Source organism: Balaenoptera borealis (assembly GCF_965194805.1).
Source record: "Balaenoptera borealis genome assembly, chromosome: 12".
NCBI lineage: Eukaryota > Metazoa > Chordata > Mammalia > Artiodactyla > Balaenopteridae > Balaenoptera > Balaenoptera borealis.
In genome coordinates, this window is record NC_138869.1 from 80,988,918 (window position 1) to 81,009,355 (window position 20,438).

The window sequence follows — 20,438 nt, forward strand, 5'->3', positions numbered from 1 at the left end:
TATTTTCACTAAAAAGAGGAAGCCAGTTGGGCATATGGGAAGTGGCAAGCTGTTCTGAAAGGAATATAACATGGTTGTTAAAATCGGAAAAGCGGGGAGGAGCCACGTGGATGAAAAAGTCATTGCTTCAAGCAGAGAAGAGCAATGAATGGGAGAACCGGGGCGGGGCTGAAAATCTTACAACAATTGTCAAGAGAAGTGGATTGGTAGCTCATAAACTAAGCACAAGCATATGCTTAAAAAAAATCAAGACCTACAATAAGAGATCATATAAAAGAAGAAAATAATAAGTATAAGAACTTGGAGGAAGGAAAATTAAGCTAATCTAAGTATTTATTGAGCTAAAGACATTCAAAGATTAGTTAGAAAAATCAGTTCATTCATTTGAAGGACATTTCCTGAGTGCCTCCCATTAGGAAGATATGGTAAAATGTCATCGCTTTGAAGTTTAATAACTCCCATTTGTCCCATTTGAAAACCATATCATATCCATATGCCTGAATTTAATGGTTCATTAATTACAAGCTTTGGGGATCTTTTATCCTACAAAGAGTAGAAGTGATGATGACTTAGGATTTCTATAACACCAAGAGCTGGAGAATGCTTTTAAAATGCATTTAAAATGTCTAATTCAATCATTAAGAAATGCGTTTGAAATGGAAGGAATCTTACAGAGCAAACTTAAATTATGCACAGTTTTGGTTTCTTATAAATATCGTTCAAAAGAAAATCTTCAAAGTTGTAGCACAAATGCTAGATAAAAGCATAATGCTTCAAAGAGCAAGTTTTCTGGGAGCATCCTTGAATGTTTTGCTGCCTTTCTTACCAGTGAAGATGAATTTAACAACCCATGAACGAGAATTCTCTCTGAACAGAATGGCCTGAAATCAGTGGAAACTCAATTAACCAGGAAGCTCAAGAATTGGATCATCTGATTATTTGAAGTCATTAAATTAATCAACCAGAACTTCCTTTCTGATTCTGCTTTTATTGGTTGATTAGCTTTATTGGAGATCTTTCTAAAATGCATTAGGCTTGTATTCCTCTTCTGCATCCAATTCTTAAAAAAAGGGAAAAAAGGCATTATTTGTAGCAATTAAAATGATGTACTCTGGAGTAACACATTTTGCTTCTAGTTCTGGCACATCATTTTGTGATGTGTGGTACGGGGAGAATTGGTTTAACTTCTGTGTATTTCACTTTCCTAGTCTGGAAAATAGGGATTAAAAAGGTACCCATTTTAATGGGCTATGTGAAGATTAAATGATACAATAGTTGTAATATGCTTAGAGCAGGCCTGGGACCCAGGAAGCACTCAATAAATGTTAGTTTTTATTATTTATTAAATAATATACTTCAGAGTCATCATTTTATCATACATCATTTTATCAATAATCAGGAGGCAATTTAGCATATTGGTTAAAGAACTGAGTTACTGGGGGCTTCCCTGGTGGCACAGTGGTTGAAAATCTGCCTGCCAATGCAGGGGACACGGGTTCGAGCCCTGGTCTGGGAAGATCCCACATGCCGCGGAGCAACTGGGCCCGTGAGCCACAACTACTGAGCCTGCGCATCTGGAGCCTGTGCTCCGCAACAAGAGAGGCTGCGACAGTGAGAGGCCCGCGCACCGCAATGAAGAGTGGCCTCCGCTTGCCGTAACTACAGAAAGCCCTCGCACAGAAACGAAGACCCAACACAGCCAAAAATAAATAAATAAATAAAATTAAAAAAAAAAAAAAAAAAGAACTGAGTTCTGTGGGTTTAAGCTTCCATCTATTAGATGTGTGACCCTGGGCAAATGAAAGACTCCATGGCTAGATTTGCCAATCTGTAAAATGGAGAAAACAGAAATTCCTGCTTCAAAGGATTGCTGTGTTAAAGGAGACAGACACTTGAATCCCTTTATATAAATACCTGGCACACAATTAGTGTTCCCACAAATGATAGCTAGTATTGAACAGTATTATATAGTTGCAGAAATGTGGGAGTTTGGATTGAATGTATACCAGGCCTAGAGAAAAGTTTAAAAGTTTTCTTCTCTGATGATTATTTTGAAATTGCCTGTTCTGTCCTTAAGAAGTTCGTTGTGGAAAAATGTTGATTAATAAAAGACTTTAGTCAACTGGATCCAACTAATTGCAGCATTTCTTCCACGTGTGCTCTTATTCAGGCTAAGCTAATAGAATTGTTCTCATCTGGCAGGAAAGACGCTGAAGAGCAGCTTTTCAGCCACTATTTTATTCTGCAGCTCACAGAGCAAACCAGACTCCCTTCTAGGAGGAGAGCACAGTAGGGCTTTGGGGCAGCCTGCTGAGTTCCAGCAGCCCTGGCAGTGTTGGGGAGCTGGTGCAAGGACACCATTTCCTAGAGGGTTCTCTCAAAGCGAGAGAACTGCTGTCATTTGAATACATCCCTGATGAGTACAGAGTTCCTTTTCAGATGAAAAGGCCCTCTTCTCACCATATTTCTCTGTAATCTGTCCCCTTTCAGTGGTCCACAGCTTAACAGCTTTAACACAGCATAAATTAATCAACGGGAGTTATCTCAGAAAAAGTTAGATGTTAATTCCCAAAGGCAGGGGATCAAGAACAGTGGCTGGGCAGATAGCAGGGTGGAAGAGGGGCCCTGAGTACTGGCTCCTGTGTTAATTCCCTGGGTTCAAGCCCCAGCTACATCACTTCCTACCCCACACCTTCAATAGCAACCTCTCCGTGTCAATTTCCTTATGTGCAGAGCAGGAAATGCAAGCCCCTACCTGATAGTGTGCTGCTGACATTAATGAATGAGATAATCCACATAAAGTGTTTACCACAGTCCTTGGCACATATTAAAAACTCAATAAATAGTAGGCGACACTTTTCATTTATGGGTGAACATTCATTTGGAGTCTTAGCTACATGCTTACAGTGTAGTACAGCACACTGCTGTGTTTCACTCTTGAAGGCATCAATAGAAGTGACAGTTAATCATGATAACACACCAGGCCACCAAACACAGCTTCAAGGGATGAAAGTTGTAGGAAACTCTTATTGCCCTCTTGGGATAAATCTTACTCTTTTCTGTCTTGAGAATTCTCATGGACTTTGTCCCACCCATTTCCATTAGGCAAAGATTAATCAAGAAACAATCATAAGAAAGAGTCAAATGAAAACCCTCGCAGATAGCTATGACTCTGAAACAGCTAAGTGGACCTTGGGAAGGATGATTTTTGGCCATGTGACCATCTGAAAGTTCTAACTCTTAGAGACATATGAAAACGTAGGGCTATTTCAGCAATTACAAAATAAAAAAACCAAAACAAACAAACAAAAAACAAAACAGCTCCACATTATCCTTTTCAGAACATTTTCACCTATAATTAACTGACAACAATTCAGGATCCAGAAGGGTTAAATAAAGAGCTGATGAAAGAATGTCAGCAGCTTCTAAAATTTATCATCTCTTTGACACTTTCTGAGATTTCTCAAGGGGTAGACTACATTAACACTGGTATGGAAATCTTTAATAAAACAGCATGCCTCTCAAAGAAATCCATCAACTAATCAGCATATATTAATTAAGCACCTACAGTATGCAAATCATGGTGCTACATGAGACCACACTCAGCTTTCCTCCTGATGGGTATACTCCTCCTCTATGCCCAACAAGTGCATATCCTGCCCAGATACTTTCTGAAATTCAGGAAGTTCTTCCATATTTAGAGTTGAAGTTAGTCTCCCTGACATTTCCAAAATTTTCTCCTAATTGTATCATTTGGAATCTTTGCCCATTATTCTGCCACATACCCATACTTCAAATATTGGACAAAAAAGCATGGTACCTTCCATCTTCTCCAAGCCAGTAATCTCATTACTTTGACTGTTTCTCTGATGACATCAGCATTGAATTCCATCAGAAGTACTATGTAGCAGTGAAAGTGCCTTGAAAACAAGGACCATGTCTTCATTTTTGTTTGCCCCTCAGTACCTAGCAGTGTCACAAATGTAGCAAGTTCTAAAGGAATATTTTTTGAGTCTAGTGGTGATAAAATGTTTGTACCTAAACTTGCTAAGCTCAAAAGTATATTGAGGCATTATAAGGAGTAGCAGATGATACGTCCTGGGATCATCTCTTAACTACAGTTAAGGATTGATATTTACATGCTGTGGATTGTTACACTCTTTCTGACTCCTGTACCGTTGTAGACGATGACTGTTTTCTAACTTGACTGTTGGGGTGATTTCTGTGACACACGTGGTCAAGTCAGCATTGTACAAAGCCTGTCCTCACCAACTGTGGAGGTCCTCAAAGGAAAGACCCATTTCTCTCTCATGAGGCAGAGTATCCTGGGAATACTTCTTGGATAGCTTTATAAAGTCTGTGGATAAACTAATACATGTAAAGAAAAGACATAGATTTTCTATACTGGCTCTCCATGCAGCATGACTGGCCTGATTTGTCAGTGGAGTTGCCTGCCACTTTAGAGTCATGCTAGGAAAAAATGTTGCTACATGGAAATTTCCAATTATTTCAGTATTCAACTTGAGTAAGTCTTTCATGAAAATGGAAATACTCCTGGGAAGATCCACCTTATAAGCATAGCAGTTCTTTATTCCTTTGGGTGAATGAGTTTTTCATATCCTTCCCTAAAATGCATGTGTGTGGACAAAGTAAGCTGGGTGCAAAGGAAGAAATCACTAAGGGGGAGATGTGCACAAAGGGAATCCTGAGGAACATCACTGCATGTGAGCCTCATGAACAGATTACTTTTCCCCCTCATTTTACGGTTAGGAGATAGAGGCTCAGAAGAAGCAGAGACATGAAGAGTTTACAGAGTTCTTTTGGTAGTCAGGACCAGAACCCAAATCTTCAGCCTCTCACCCCAGAGAGAGTAGACCATGATCTTGAGGGCAGTATCTGTGTCTTGCTTTGATTTCTATATCACCCTTTCCTAAGGCAGTACTTGGCACGTAGTAAATATTTATTGTAAAACTGAGGAATGTGCCTCTGAGCTTCCAAGATTTCTGGTGTTCTAGCACATTGGAATGGGGATACTTACCCCCTACTTCTTTTTTTCATGAAGAGGAGACTTCAATTCTACTCTCATTAGGTAGCGCCGGAGAGTACACTCCCATTTTTCCTTTTTCTCTTTGACCACACTCTTCTAAGCACTAGGAATGGCTGATCTGATGGTGAGAGCCTGATAACATTCGTGACCATGTATCAGTGGATTGGCCACTATTCCTCTAAGACAGTAAATAAGCTGAACCCCATTGCTCTCTCCTGCACTACTTGTATAATGGATGAATAAGAAGGGTCAGGGCTTGCCCTCAGCTTTCTCATCCCTTGCAGGCACAGCTCCTGGCGCCACTGCTCTAAAGGGAGACAGGTTATCTATCTCTTAACCTTGGTCTCTCTTCTGACAGCACCTGGATTTGTGAGGCAAACCACAGACTTCCATTCAGTTGGCTGTTAAGGAAATCTTAGGGGCGGGGGACGCCTTGAAGATCTAGTTCTCCTACAGGTAGGAGGGGAAAATATCTAGATTTAGGATCGCTACATTGGCTCTGGCCCCATATAAGGTCTCCATTCCAGCTTTACTGGGGACTTTAGGAAATACCGTGCCTCCATTTATAAGGAAGAAAATTTGATTCTCCTTTAGCTCCTCGGGTGTATATTCTCTACTGCACAGAACCCAGCGAGGAGGAGGGCTAATTGGCTGAGATGACTGATTTCCACACGTCTACGAGATGATCAGTGAAAGAGCACAGTCTGGTACTAGGTATAGGGAAGGCACATCATAGACACATTATATTAAAGCTGGAGTTTTCTTTCTATTTATTACTGAATCCTTACAAAACAGCACTTTATATTTTTTTAGTTTGACTTAAGAATGAGTTAATTTTATTTATTTTTAATTTTATTTTTTATTGAAGTATAGTTGAATTACAATGTGTTAATTACTGCTGCACAGCAAAGTGACTCAGTTATATATATACATATATTCTTTTTCATATTCTTTTCCATTATGGTTTATCATAGGATACTGAATATAGTTCCCTGTGCTATACAGTAGGACCTTGTCGTTTAGAATGGATAAACAACAAACCTTTTTACCTTTGCAAACTGCATTTTAACTATCATAACTCTGTATCTAAAATTTTAGGTGACTTCCAGAATCTTTTTAGCTAATATTAGTTTGTTTTTTTTTTTAATATTTATTTATTTATTTATGGCTGTGTTGGGTCTTCGTTTCTGTGCGAGGGCTTTCTCTAGTTGCAGCAAGTGGGGGTCACTCTTCATCGCGGTGCGCGGGCCTCTCACTATCGCGGCCTCTCTTGTTGTGGAGCACAGGCTCCAGACGCACAGGCTCAGCAATTGTGGCTCACGGGCCTAGTCACTCCGCGGCATGTGGGATCTTCCCAGACCAGGGCTCGAACCCGTGTCCCCTGCATTGGCAGGCAGATTCTCAACCACTGTGCCACCAGGGAAGCCCCTAGTTTTTAAATGTCTGCCTAAGGAGTACCATTCCCACTATTTAACCTGACCCTGTTCTTCTCAATTTTCTCCTCTATGCAGTAATTAGACAAAACTGTAAAACATATATAGTGGCTAAGGAATCTTCCTCATTGAAGAAGAATGGAAGCATGTGATCAGCGAAAGAAGGTCTCATCAGTGGTGCTGGAGATTCAGGGTCAGTTCAGTGAGCACATGCTACCACTCACGGTTCTTTTCAAGGGGTCTTGTAAACAGAGTAAACACAAAGACCTGAGCTAAACGGCAACCTAGCAGTTTGCTGATGGTAAAACTCAATGGGAGGATAACGGAGCCGTCTACCTCCCAACTGATGTAGACATCCTCCCAATTAAAGGCAAAGTCACTTCGGAAAGACATGCATCCCTTGCAAGAGGAGAGACTCCATGTCACCACAGGGGAATAAAGAGGAGTGAGAACAGGGAAGGAGAGGAAAGAAAGAAGAAGAAAGAAAGAAAGAAAGAAAAGAAAAGAAAAGAAAGAAAGAAAGAAAGAAAGAAAGAAAGAGAAAGAAAGGAAGGGAGAGAAAGAAAGAAAGAAAGACGAAGAGAGGAAGAGAGAAAGAGAGAAGGAGAGAGAGAGAGAAAGAGAGAGAGAGAAAGGAAGGAAGGAAGAAAAAGAAAGAAAGAAAGGAAGGAAGAAGGAAGGAAGGAAGGAAAGAAGGAAGAAAGAAAGGAAGAAGAGAAATGTTTCCTTTTTAGGTCGCTACTGGTCTTGGGGCCCCTAGATGTCAGATTCTCCCTATTTTTCCAATCAGAGAGATCACTTTCTCCCTGGAGAAGAATCCAGTGAAGGGCTTGAATGAATTAATGCAAAGTTTTCCCCTTCCATGCCTCATTCAGGGAGAAGCTTAGGAGTATCCATAAGTGGAAGAGCAGTTGCTCCTACAAGAGACAAGAAGTAAAAGACTAAAGCAGAACATCCAAGTACATACAGGTCTAGAAGAGGATCTCCCCTTCATAGCAGGGCTATAAAATACTGTATACGCCACAAATCTGGGATTCTCACAAGAATTTCTCCTATATAATGTATATAGTTAAATACCTTTTTATTGCTCCTCTATTGTTCTTGTTGTTTCACGTATTTTGCCAACTACACAAAGTGACATCTGCTGTCTCTTCCAAATACCCAAGCTTTCACTGTACTATGAATATTATAGATGATTAGGAAATATTTTTGACAAATTGAATACAAACATTTCCCCTGACCACCACCAAATGGGATGGTATTTGTGAAAAGGCTGTGGAGGGAGGAATACTCTACAGCACTCCATAAACACAACATAGGTGTAATGTCGTAAAGCTGTTAAAGACTCTTGAGTTTGAAATCATTTTATTGGGTACAGAAAATCAGCTTCGAGATCAAACACTTGCTGAAATAATTTTGCATGTTACCCTAATGGGGTTTGCAGCTTAAATGGAAAAAAAGGAAATGGAAGGTGAGCCCTTTCCTTTTGCATGTAACAACTTTATTGAGTTACATGCCATACAATTCACCCACTTAAATTGTACAATTCAATGATTTTTAGTATATGAAAGAGTTATTTAACTATCACCACCATCCACTTTAGAACATTTCATCACCCGCAGAAGTAACTCCAAACCCCTTTAGCAGTCACTCCTCATTCCTCAGCTCAATCCCCTGAAACCCTAAGTCCTAGGCAACCACTAATCTTTCTTTCTGTATATGTTTATTTCCTAGACATTTCAAATAAATGAAATTATACAATATGTAGTTTTTTGCAATTGGCTTCTTTCACTTGGCATAATGTTTTGAAAGTTTATCCATACTGCAGCAAGTATTAGTACTTCTTTCCTTATTTTGGCTGAATATTATCTATGTGTATGAATATACACATTTTATTTATTCATCAGTTGATGGACATTTGAGTTGTCTCCACTTTTTGGCTATTATGAATAATACTGCTATGAACATCTGTGCATAAGTTTTTATGTGGACATATGTTTTCATTTCTCTTGGACATACACCTGTAGGTAGAATGGCTGGGTCTTATGATAACCCTACATTCAGCATTTTTGAGAACTGTCAAACTGTTTTCCAAAGCAGCTGCACCATTTTACAACTCCACCAGCAATGTATGAAGGGCTCCAATCCTCCACAAACTTGTCAACCCTTGCTACAATCTGATTTTTTAATTTTAACAATCCTGATATCTACAATGTGTTGTAGTGGTTTTGGTTTGCATTTCTCTAATGACTAATGATGTTGAGCATCTTTCATACTTTTTTGGACATTGTTTATCTTCTTAGGTTAAATATCTGTTCAAATCCTTTGTTCTTTTTAATATTGGGTTATTTGTCTTTTTATTAATAAGTTGTAATAGATTTTTTTACATATTCTGAATAAAAGTCTCTTATCAGACATATAATTTGCAAATATTTTCCCATTATTTGCAGTTCCCATTCTGTGAGTTGTCTTTTCATTTTCTAGATGGAATCTTTTGAAGTGCAAAAGTTTTTAATTTTGATGAAGTCCAATTTATCCATCTTTTGTTGCTTTTGCTTTTGGTGTCATATATAAGAAGGCTTTGCTTAACCAAGGTCATGAAGAGTTACTCCTACATTTTCTTCTAAGAGATTTATAGTTTTAGGTCTTTCATTTAGGTCTATGATCCATTTTGAGTTGAATTTTACTTACAGTGTGAAGAAGTCCAACTTTATTCTTTTTCATGTGGATATCTAATTGTCCCAGTATCATTGGTTGAAAATATTATTTTTTTCCCCATTGGATTATCTAGGCATCTTTGTCAAAAAATCAATTGACCATAAATGCAAGAATGTATTTCTGGAGTCTCAATTCTATTCCATTGACCTGTATGTCTATACTTGTGCCAGTTCCACTGTATCTTCATTGCTGTAGCTTTATGTTAAGTCTTCTAATCTATGAACATGGAATGTCTTTCCATTTACTCAGGTCTTTTAAAGTTTTTTCAATAGTGTTGTGCAGTTTTCAGAGTACAATTTTGCATTGCTTTTGGTAAATTTATTGCTCAGAATCTTATTCTTTATAATGCTATTATAAATGGAATTGTTTTCTTAATTTCATTTTTGGATTGTTTATTGTTAGTGTATAGAAGTACAATTGACTTTTGTATACTGATCCTGCAATATTGCTGGACTTCTTTATTAGTTCCAACCATTTTTTGGTAGATTCCTTAGGATTTTCTGTAATGAGATCATGTCATCTCCAAATAGAGATAATTCCTCCTTTCAATATGAATGCCTTTTATTTCATTTGCTTGCCTAATTGTCCTAGCTAGAACATCCAGTACAATGTTAAATAGAAGTGGTGAGGGCAGATATCCTTGTGATGTTCCTAATCTTAAAGGAAAAGCATTCATCAAAAATATTATGTTAGGTTTGGGTTTTTCACAGATGCTTTCTATCAGGTTGACAAAGTTCCCATCTAGTACTAGTTGGTTGAGTGTCTTTTATCATAAAAGGGTGCTGAGGTTTGTCAAATGCCTTTTCTATGTCTATTGAGATGATCATGTCTTTTCTGACCTTTATCCTATTGATATAGCATTTTACATTAACTGATTTTCAGATATTAAACTAACCTTGCATTTATGGGATAAATTCCACTTAGTCATGGTGTATAATCCTATTTATATGTTGCTGGATTTGATTTGCTCATATTTTGTTAAGACTTTTTTGCATTTATACTCCTAAGAAATATTGGTCCATAGTTTTCTTTCCTTGTGATGTTTTTGGTTTTGGAGTCAGGGTAATACTGGCCTCAGAGAATGATTTGGGAAGTGTTCTCCTCCCTTTATATTTCTTAAGTACAAAAATTGTTCCTACCTCTCATATCTTGCCAGGCAACCTTCTTCATTTTGTTTATAAATTATAGCATATCTAAACTTCCTCATCAGTCAGCACTTAGGAAAGTACCTAGGTGATTTGAACCAATTTATCCTCATCATCAAACAGTATTTATAATGCTCCCACATGATTTAAACCAATTTAGTATTCCCATGAGAGAAGTCAGGTGTGAGAGAGAGAGAGAGAGACGGTGTGTGTGTTGCAGATGTACAGCGGTTAAGTACAGGGAGGGAAGGAATGTCTGAAGGATTCTTACCCTCCAAGGAGCAGACAGCTTGGTTCTTAGACCAGAATAAAATCTCAGTATTTCACAAATCACTCTGTTTATTATTATGGTTATTATCATTATCATTATTTGGTATCCTACCTTTAGACTCTAAGAAGTGAGCCTTCATGTTGAATCTTCTAAATCTTGCTTCTTTTTTTCTCCTTCCTACCAGAGGTTTTTGTCCTCCCTCCTTCCCTCCTTCCTTTCTTTTTTTTAGAACTAAATCTGCTACTGGTCTGAGATAAACTCAATGGAGATAACCCATTGATGCCTTAAAAATAAAATAAGCATGGGAATCCAATAAGAATTCAACGCAGGGGACACGGGTTCGAGCCCTGGTCCGGGAAGATACCACATGCTGCGGAGCAACTAAGCCCGTGCGCCACAACTACTGAGCCTGTGCTCTAGAGCCTGCAAGCCACAACTACTGAGCCCATGTGCCACAACTACTGAGCCTGTGCTCTGGAGCCTACGCACCACAACTACTGAAGCCCAGGAGCCTAGAGCCCGTGCTCTGGCCACAAGAGAAGCCACCACGATGAGAAGCCCTCGCACCGCAACGAAGAGTAGCCCCCGCTCTCCATAACTAGAGAAAACCCCCGCGTAGCAGCGAAGACCCAACGCAGCCAAAAATACATAAATAAATAAATAAGTAAATAAAAAAATAAAATAAGCAAGTCAATAACTAAAGTTAAAGTGTTATTTTCTTAACTGAACTCATATTTCTCACTTACTCTTGTGAAATCACTAGGGAATTAAAGATTTTACAAACAACAACAACAATAACAACAGCAACAACACAAATACCTTGTATGATTTTGGATAAATTAATATTGTCTGGCTCCTCTTACAACACTAGGCTTTACTGAAATGCTTCATTTTAAATGCTGTAAAATTATAATCCTTTAATTCCTAAATATCTGCTGTATATCAACGTTTCTATTTTTAAATCATCAAATTCGACAGGTATTTTAGTAACTAGTTTGTTCTGGGTATTAGAGATTAGAGAAAGAAGGTTCAGGTAACTTTTATTTTGAGGGGTTTACAGTCTCATTGAAAAAAGGCATATATTTAAGAAATAATTAAATAAGAATTCGAGATACTTTAATCCAGGGTAACAGGCACTTGTTTACCTACTATGTTCAAGGCACTGCATGTGACTCAGAGGTGAAACTACAAGAGCTCAGGAAAATGAACACATGGGAAAGCTGAAATGAAGAAAACGCTTCCAGAACACAGAAAGACGATGAGTGTATGGATTGATAAGGAATGGAGGCATCAACAATGATTTCACCCTGATGATTAATTAGCAATTGTTTTCCCTTCCATTTCAAACAAAGCAGCCAATTTAAAAACTGTCAGCTAGTTTTCTTTACTCTGATTTCCTTTTAATCACATATAAATAAATCCAAATTCTAATCTTTCTTTTTCTGTTTTGTTGGTATAATTGTCAAATGTCTTACCTTGAGTCAATTTCATATGCTCATAAGTAACCCACGCACACTTACGTATTATAAAAAACTTGATGTTTTTCTTTGTTCTAAAGTACAAAGGAAACACAGGTTCACATAGTGCTTTCTGTTTAAAGCTAGGAAAATAACTTGTTCTCAGAGCTTTCTAAGAAAAGTTTTTCTGGCATTATTTTGACCCATGGGCTAAGGGTCTGGTCAGCACGTTCACAAATACCCGGAGAATTTAAGTAAAACTTCTCAATAACCAATTTCTGCACATGCATTTAATTAAAACACAAGGTATAACTTCTTTTTGACTTTTGAACCTTTTTCCCCTCCCTCTAGTTTTAACCTGTCAGTGGAGAGAGTCAGTTCAGATGAAAAGAAGTTGCTAAGATGCAACTATTAAGCATTCTTAAGTTGAGTACAAAGATGAGCCCAATGTGTACAAATTTTTTCAACTGGAAACTTGACTTGTTTTCTTGAATATTAAAAGGAAAAGAAAAAATTACTTGTGATGGTGTCTTGGCTCAGGCACAGAAGTTCCTATAAGGAAAAGGACTTGCTTATTCACTTATTCTTTTATTCAATATATATTTATTGAGTGTATACTATGTACTAAGCACTATTATAGGCATTAGGGATACAGCAGTGATGAAGACAGAGGTGGTCTCTGCTCTCGTCGGGCTTAATTCTAGTGAAGAAGACAAATAATAAGAACTAAGATAAATAAGCACTAAATATAATGTGTTATATATTGGTCAATCAGGAAAACAAGCAGAAAAAGGGGAGTTATATGTGTCTGGGGTAGAGGTGGGAAATTTTAGAGAGAGTGAATAAGAAAGACCTTACCATAAAGATAACTTTTGGAAGATGGCCACAAAGAAGTGAAGAAACAGCTGTGATGTCTTCACGAGAAGAGTATTCTAGGCAGAGGAAACATTAAGTTCAAAGGCACTGAGTCAGGAATCTGCCCGATATCGGCAAGGAACAGCCCAAGGCCAGTGTGGGCTGGAGTGGACCAAGAGCAGGGAGGATGGATGGGAGGTGAGCTCAGAGAGATCAAGATGAGGGACAGATACAGCCATGCAGATCACAGTGGAGACTCTGGCTTTTACGTGGAGTAAGATGGGAGGCCACTGAACAAGATCACCTTGGTTGCTGGGATGAGAATAGAAGGCAAGGGTGCAGGGGAAAAAGGATCAGTACAGCTAGGAGGTCTTTGCACGAATCTAGGCAATACAGATGTGTCATCTAAAGCTGTGGCTCTGATTACCTAGGGCAGGGGCTGGCAAACTAGCCTGCCGCCCCAAAGCTGCTTCCTCCTGTTTGGGAAATAAATTGTATTGGAACACAGTTATATGCTCATTCATTTACCTTTTGCCTATGGCTTCTCGCCCCCTACAACGGCAGAGCTGAGCCATTGCAACAGAGACTGCGTGGCTAGCACAATTGAAAATATTTTTTATCTGGCCCTTTACAGAAAACAATTTGCCCACCTCTGACTTAGAATCTACTGGGAGGAGGATTACAGCAGGGAAGATGGCTTCTGGATGTACAAAACAGCATGGGCACAAACCACCGTTTCTCTTCACTACAATTCTGTAGAGTGTATGCACTTCGCAGAAGGTGGAGAGAATTATATCTGGGTGTTAGTAAATGGGACAAAATGAAAATAAGATTCGTCTTTCAATAATGGATAATGGAGAAATCATTCATTCACTCAAGAAATATTCTTTGCAAATGCCATTTATCATTTAATGAGCTAGAAAGACATCAAATAAATAAACACGCGAGTAAATATATAATTACAAAAGCACTAAGCGCCATGAAGAAAAGGATTGGGTTCAATGGAGAGAACAACAAGGGACATACTTTATATCAGCGGAGGTCAAAAGAAATGCCATTTGAGGTGAGCCCTGAAGGACGAGTGGGAGGGAAAGATAGCGGAAGCATTTCATGCACAAGGAACAGGATGTACACAGGTGGTGAACTGGAGGGAGAATTAGAAGAACTAAGAAGAAAAGACACACATACACACACACACTTTATGCACACACACATATGTGAATGGCTGAGTCATGAGGAAAGAGTCACGGAACGTGGTTGGAGATACAGTGTGGCTTGGAAAATACTGGGCTTTTGTAGATCACGTGAAGGAGTTTTGATTTTATTGTAAGTCCAATGGGGAGCCACTGAAGGATGCAAGGCAAAAAAGGCATGATTAGCTTTGCTTTTGATACAGAATTCTGGCTCCATGAGGATAATGGAGCGAAGGGAGTCAAGAATCATAGTCCAGCAACCAGTTAGGAGGTGGTATGCGGTGAGTGGCTCAGGAGACAGATGATGACAGAGGTTTATACTAAGTTGGTGTCTGTAGTTTGATTCACAATTTATTGTATTTTTACTATGAACAAAATATTATTCTTGGTTCTGTGTTGGGGGGAGGTAACGATAAATGGACATAGTCTCTGCCTTGGACAAAACTATAGCTCTGAAGAGTGAGAAAAGTGTACAAATACTTGTTACATGTAGTCAACTCTGAAACATTCTTATGACAGCTTGAAAGAGTACTACTGGAGACCAAGGGAAGGAAAATTTCCACTGGCTTCGTTGGTGAAAGAATCTTAGTCACCACTATATTTCCAATGCCGAGCACAGTCTCTCGATACCTCCCAAATAAGACAGGCTTGGGAAATGTTGAGAGAATGGCCTGAATCATGTCTCTGGATTCTTGTCTTGTTCGTTATTCCCAAACGCTAATTGCAGTAACTTGATGAGCCAACCTCAGCTCCTTTCTACGTTGCTCTGTTGCTAACAGTCAGCCTGTTTCTTGCCACCAGACCTTCCTCACACCATGATCAGACAGTCTGCCAGTACAATTGTGCCCCTCCCTGTGCTAGCAGCTTGCTGGCCTGTATGCCGGCATTGCCAGGTGTTTCTTGTGTCTGTCCTCACAGTGTGGAAGGGAGCCAAGAATGAGAAGCAAGTATGCCAAACAAAGTTGAAATAGTTTACAGAAGCCCAGGACCTGACAAGTGTATCCTGTCCTGTGGCCAAGAGTTACTCAATTCAGTTTGGATCTATATGAGGGTCCCGCCCCTCCATGAGTGCTTTCACACACTAGGTGTTTAATAAACGTTAATTAAATTTAAAAAACACAAAGTAAAACGCAAGACATTTCATTTAATCCACTTCAAAGCAGGCACTGCACACAGTAAAGAGTATTCAGGGTGCTTTCCTGCTGCTAGTGAGAGGGGGTGCCCAGCCCCATTCTTTGTCTTGCCCTCCAAGCTGGAGTCACTTCCACTTGTGGGATGAGTCTCACCCAGCACAAGCCAACTCAGGAAGAGAGTATAATACAAACCTTAATATAACCAAGAGCTGGAGCCTGAATTAGCCTACGGGCATAGTCTATGGATCTTTGAGGGAAAAGATAGAGTATTGATGAAAGCCGAGTATTTGGAGCCTGAATTCTCTCATTTTCTTTCTTTACACTGCCATATTCAGGCTGTGTGACATGGGGCAAATTTCTTAACTTCTCTGAATCCTAATTTCTTCCTTTATAGAAGGAGAATAATGAAATCTTCCACACAGGATAAAGCCTTTAATGTAAATCTTGACATGAGATCAGCATGAGATGATCAGCTATGGTGAAATCCTGTGGTGATGTGGCTCATTTTGGAAATTTTGGATACAAGGAGATTGGCAGTTTCCCCTAGCAGACTCACCCCCATCATTTCACTAACTTTATAATAGTGTGACCTTGACATTTTTGGACCCCACTTACAGATTATGGTTGGTTTTACTATGTTATTATATATTGAGCTATAATAGTGCTCATGCAGAAACCTGATATTAATCATGTCAGTCTGAGAAAGAGAGAAAATTTCAACTCTGACATGTTTCCCCCATCTTTGTTTTCCAAAGGAGGACCGTGTTGAATAGCATACATCAATATAATGTTTGTATTTTGTTCTTTCCCCTTAAACACCCTTTGAAACAAACATGCCTTCAAATCTTGGATGCAGTTACAGGTTTCTACTGGCCAAGTGGAATTGGTAGGAAGGGATTTTGGAAATGACTGCTTGGAACTGAGAAAACTTTTCTCAGTAGAAGACTGTTTACCTCCCCATGGAGTCAAAAATAACATTTTTGTTATTATTCATTCAGGTTCATTCAGGTTCCCAGGAGCACAGCCACAGGGAAGAATGTGTTTTGTTAATGATTATAACAATTAATGCTGTTATTGAAGTGAGACTTCTGGTTTTAGATAAGATGGAGAAGACTCACTTCTTGCTCCATCTCTTGCTAAGTATAATTATAAAATCCCTGGACATAATACAACTAGCAAACACAAGAAGACTTTGAAAGGTGGAATGAAGATGGTATACTGACCAGGGACCTTGGGATATTACAACAGGGGTGATTTCCCTGTGCTTTCTTTTTGCCTCCCACGCATCCTGGGCTTGGTGCTGGGATCGGTGCAGGATTCTGGAGAAGCCCTTAATTTAGAAGTGCCAAAAGACACAGACAAAAACAAAATCCCCCATAATCAGCTCCCTCTAGACAAGACCAGAAAGTGGGTGATCCAGCAGGATGGCAAAATTTTTGACAATATCCACCTAACTCCAGCCAAACATCCTGAAGAAACCATGCCCTCTCCCCTCACTCCCCTGTGGTGCTGGCAGAGATGGAGTGGGAGCCTGGACTTCCCATTCTACCTAGAAGTGGCACATGCATGGCAAGAGAGCAGGCAGCTCTCCGATGCCCCTGCAGCCAGGGTGGTGTCAGCAAAGACTCTGGGGGAAACCTGGACTCCATGACTCCCACCCCCAGCTGTGCTCCTCTGTCTATCAGTTAGAGAGAGGGCAGGATTTTGGAGAAGAAGGAGCTGGAGAAAAGATTTCTTTAAACCTTTATGTGGGCAGATTCCTCATAACTCACACGTGAAACTGGTCAGAATTTAAGACAGAAATACATTGTAGGGACTTCCCTGGTGGTCCAGTGGTTAGGACTTCACCTCCCGGTGCAGGGGGTGCGGCTTCGATCCCTGGTCGGGGAGCTAAGATCCCACATGCCTCTCGGCCAAAAAACCAAAACATAAAGCAATATTGTAACAAATTCAATAAAGACTTTAAAAATGGTCCACATCAAAAAAATCTTAAAAAAAAAAAAAAAGAAATATTGTAGAACACTGCCCAAGATTTCATGTTGGCCTCTGAGTAGTCCACACACAAAGCAGACTAGATTATCACTACATAGGCTGTGAAGACTAAGTTCTTTGGGACCACATCCCACAAAAGTAGGACAAGACCTGCATGAGAGACCTAAAGAGAGACTCGGCTAAAAGCAGATTAGGATCCGGAGTCATATACTCTGATGCCCCCCCAAATGTCCAGATACTGTATTGGTGTCACTGGACACTCTGATGGCCATCAACCAACTTCCAGCATCGTCCCCACTCTTCAGCTCTTGCTCATTTGACATGACCTGTAAGTTGGGATTTTGTCTTCCTTTTCCTGCTTAGAGCTCGGAGCCCTGATTCTAACTGCCCCCCATCCCTCACCCCGGGACACTGACTAATGTTTTCAGGAGAGATAACTGTTCTATGTGTTCCCAGCAATGGGTAGACTCTTGTGGATGGATCAACTGAATAGAATTATGATGCTGCCCCAGTTTTTTGGGGGGTGCTCATTGTACATATGACCCAAATTGTCCTAGGGCTGGGTCAGTTTCCCTGATGGCACTCTTTGTCAACCCAATCTGGGCTAGAATTACTCCTCCTCTCCAATAACCCAGGCTGTTGAAATCTAACCATGGTTTCTGCCAATATTGTCCTAACACAATGTCCTGGTTTCTACCAGAAATGAAAATTTAGCCCACCAAATATTTTTTTTCATATCTAATTATGCCACAGTTCTATAAATTCAGCCACTGAGGACCCATACATTCCCTACTAACTTCAATTCATGAAATATCCGTTTTAATAACTTTTTTCCTGACAGTGAATGTAAAACCGTGGGTGGCTAATGATCTGTTTGAGAAGATTACAGTATGTGAATAATGAAGTAATAGTAGTGATGTAAGCAGAAAAGACATAATGGTTCCCTTGTTCTAAAAACCTATCTCGCTTAGGAATGCTACACGAAATGAATGTCAGACTACCTAGCGGGGAGCCTGGTATACAGTGGGCGCTAACATATATTTACTGAAATTAAAACCACAAATTATGTTAAATGGTTTGTTCACACTAATGGATATTTCAAATGCTACTTTAATCCTGATGGTCAAAAGAAATCTAGAAGTGAACTCTTTTCTTGAGGTAGAAATTATCATTGTAGTTGAGGCCATGACCTTGTGAGAAAGTAGATTAAATACCAGAGAGAATACATATCAGACACCTGAGACCACAGATCTACAAAACCATCCCAGTTTGGTAATCTCAGGGAAATATTTTACTGAAATATTTTGTTCGCACCATCTGAAGCACATTAGTAATAAGCATTGAATGCCTACCTACTGGGGAGATTGAACACGTTTGCTCACGTGATGCTATTGTAAACCATTAGGAATTCAGTGCACAATTCCTTAACACATTTACATTAAAGGCAACAATCATATACTCAAAATATTATTAATATTAAATAAAAACTTAAAGATTTTAATGTTTTCTGGTGTTAAAATGAAGTATTTGGTTTGGAGGCCCAGATTTTAAAACTAAGAAAATAGTTACTGTAGGTGAGGTGACAAATATTTTGTTATCCTCAATTGTCTAATGATGATTTATTAGCTTATAGTTTAGACTCAATCATTATGCCATTTTCACTATTATTTCACCTCTAGGACTCTTTGAAGCAAGTCAGTAATATTAGTCCCCCTGTTTACAGATGAATAAGCAAGCACTAACAATTAACTGATTGGGTCAAGAGGTTAACAGTGGAGATGCAGATGAGTTATCGGACTCTAAATCTTACCCCTGCTGGGATCTGGTGTCTGCTGCCTTGCGACACCGGGAGGCCTTGCACACGTATCACATGAGAACAAAAGTAGAAACTGTTTCTCAGAATATAAGGGGTGACTCATCTCTCCACACGGGAGACATGGCTGCTGCAGTGGGAGGGTCAGCATCCCCCGCGACTAGGGGAAGTTGCGGCTAAGTGGAACTGAAGTAGTCACTTAACTTTTTTGACTTCCAGTTTTCACAGCTAGAATTCTGCACTAGATGGTCTGTAAGATCTCACCTGGTATTCAATTCTCTGAAATAGCATCAGAAGACAACAGCTTCCTTCGTTTTGAGGGTCTCTTCCTTTGAATGGAGGGAGCTGTTGAGACCTTGACAGTGGGGCTAGAAGAGGCATTGAAAGGTCAGGGTGACATCTGGTGCACTGCACAGGCAAGGAGGTACACACACACACACACACACACACACTCATTCCAAATTTTGGCTAGGCACTTGGAATTTAGTTGGGAGGTAGAGGTATATATTCTGTTTTGTTTAAAGGAGCTGTTTTGCCTTTTATGTTCATTAGGTTTTTGTTTATTCATCAACTACCTCTTCATCTTTCCATCAATGCATGCCCTTTGGTTTGAAACTAGGTCCTGGAAGCTAGAAGAAAGGAAACTAAACAGCACCTGGTTTTCTGATCCCAAGTATTTGTGACATCTTTCTCTTTAAGATGGGTTGTTCCATGATTACCTCAGAAAACAGCAACAGCAAACAAATAAAAACAGAGGCATGGTGGCTCATTCCTGGCATTGCTTGGCTCAGAAACAACTGGAGTTGTCAGTGACAGGCTCATTCTGCCACACCTACAATGGCTGTGTTTAAAGACATCAGCATGAACGAGAACAATATATGTGTATGTGTAACTGATCACTTTGCTGTATGCCTGAAACTAACACAGCATTGTAAATCAACTATACTCCAATAGAAAATAAAAATTAAAAAAAAACTTTCAAAAAAAATAAAAACATCAGCAGAAGAGGCAACCACAGCCATTATACCTCCCACACCATCAACCCACTGCTGGTGGGACTCAGGCATCACAATCCCATTTTTCTTCACTCTCCATTTTTCTAATTTCCTTCTGCAACCCATTTCATGCTTCCATCTCTTCCCAGCTTTATTTTTTTTTTGACTTTTTTTTTAGATTTCCTTGGCAAAGTTTGTCCTTCCTTTCTTCCTCCCTTCATCTGTCCCTTCCTTCCTTGTCTTCTATTTCATGACCTTAGGACATTACATACTGTGGTTGTAATTCTGCATCGACTTGACTGGATTAAGGGATTCCCAGAGAGCTGGAAAAACATTATGTCTGCGTGTGTCGGCGAGGTTGTCTCCAGAAGAGATTAGTGTTTGAG

At 39.5% G+C, this 20,438-nt stretch overlaps 1 protein-coding gene across 6 annotated transcripts in view; it reads right to left on the minus strand.

Annotated features, from left to right (window-relative positions):
- The window catches only part of PTCHD4 (patched domain containing 4), a gene marked incomplete at its 5' end in the record, with an annotated part of 239,195 nt that overhangs the window by 45,732 nt on the left and 173,025 nt on the right, over window positions 1-20,438 (minus strand). Inside the window, one exon of one of the 6 annotated variants that reach the window (XM_082347573.1) lies at window positions 19,243-19,425. The exons of the other annotated variants lie outside the window; for them this stretch is intronic. Within the exon in view, the coding sequence (XP_082203699.1) occupies window positions 19,286-19,425 (140 nt within the window). The 3' untranslated portion in view covers window positions 19,243-19,285. Of the gene's footprint in view, window positions 1-19,242; window positions 19,426-20,438 lie in introns of those variants that run through there. 6 annotated transcript variants of the gene reach the window in all.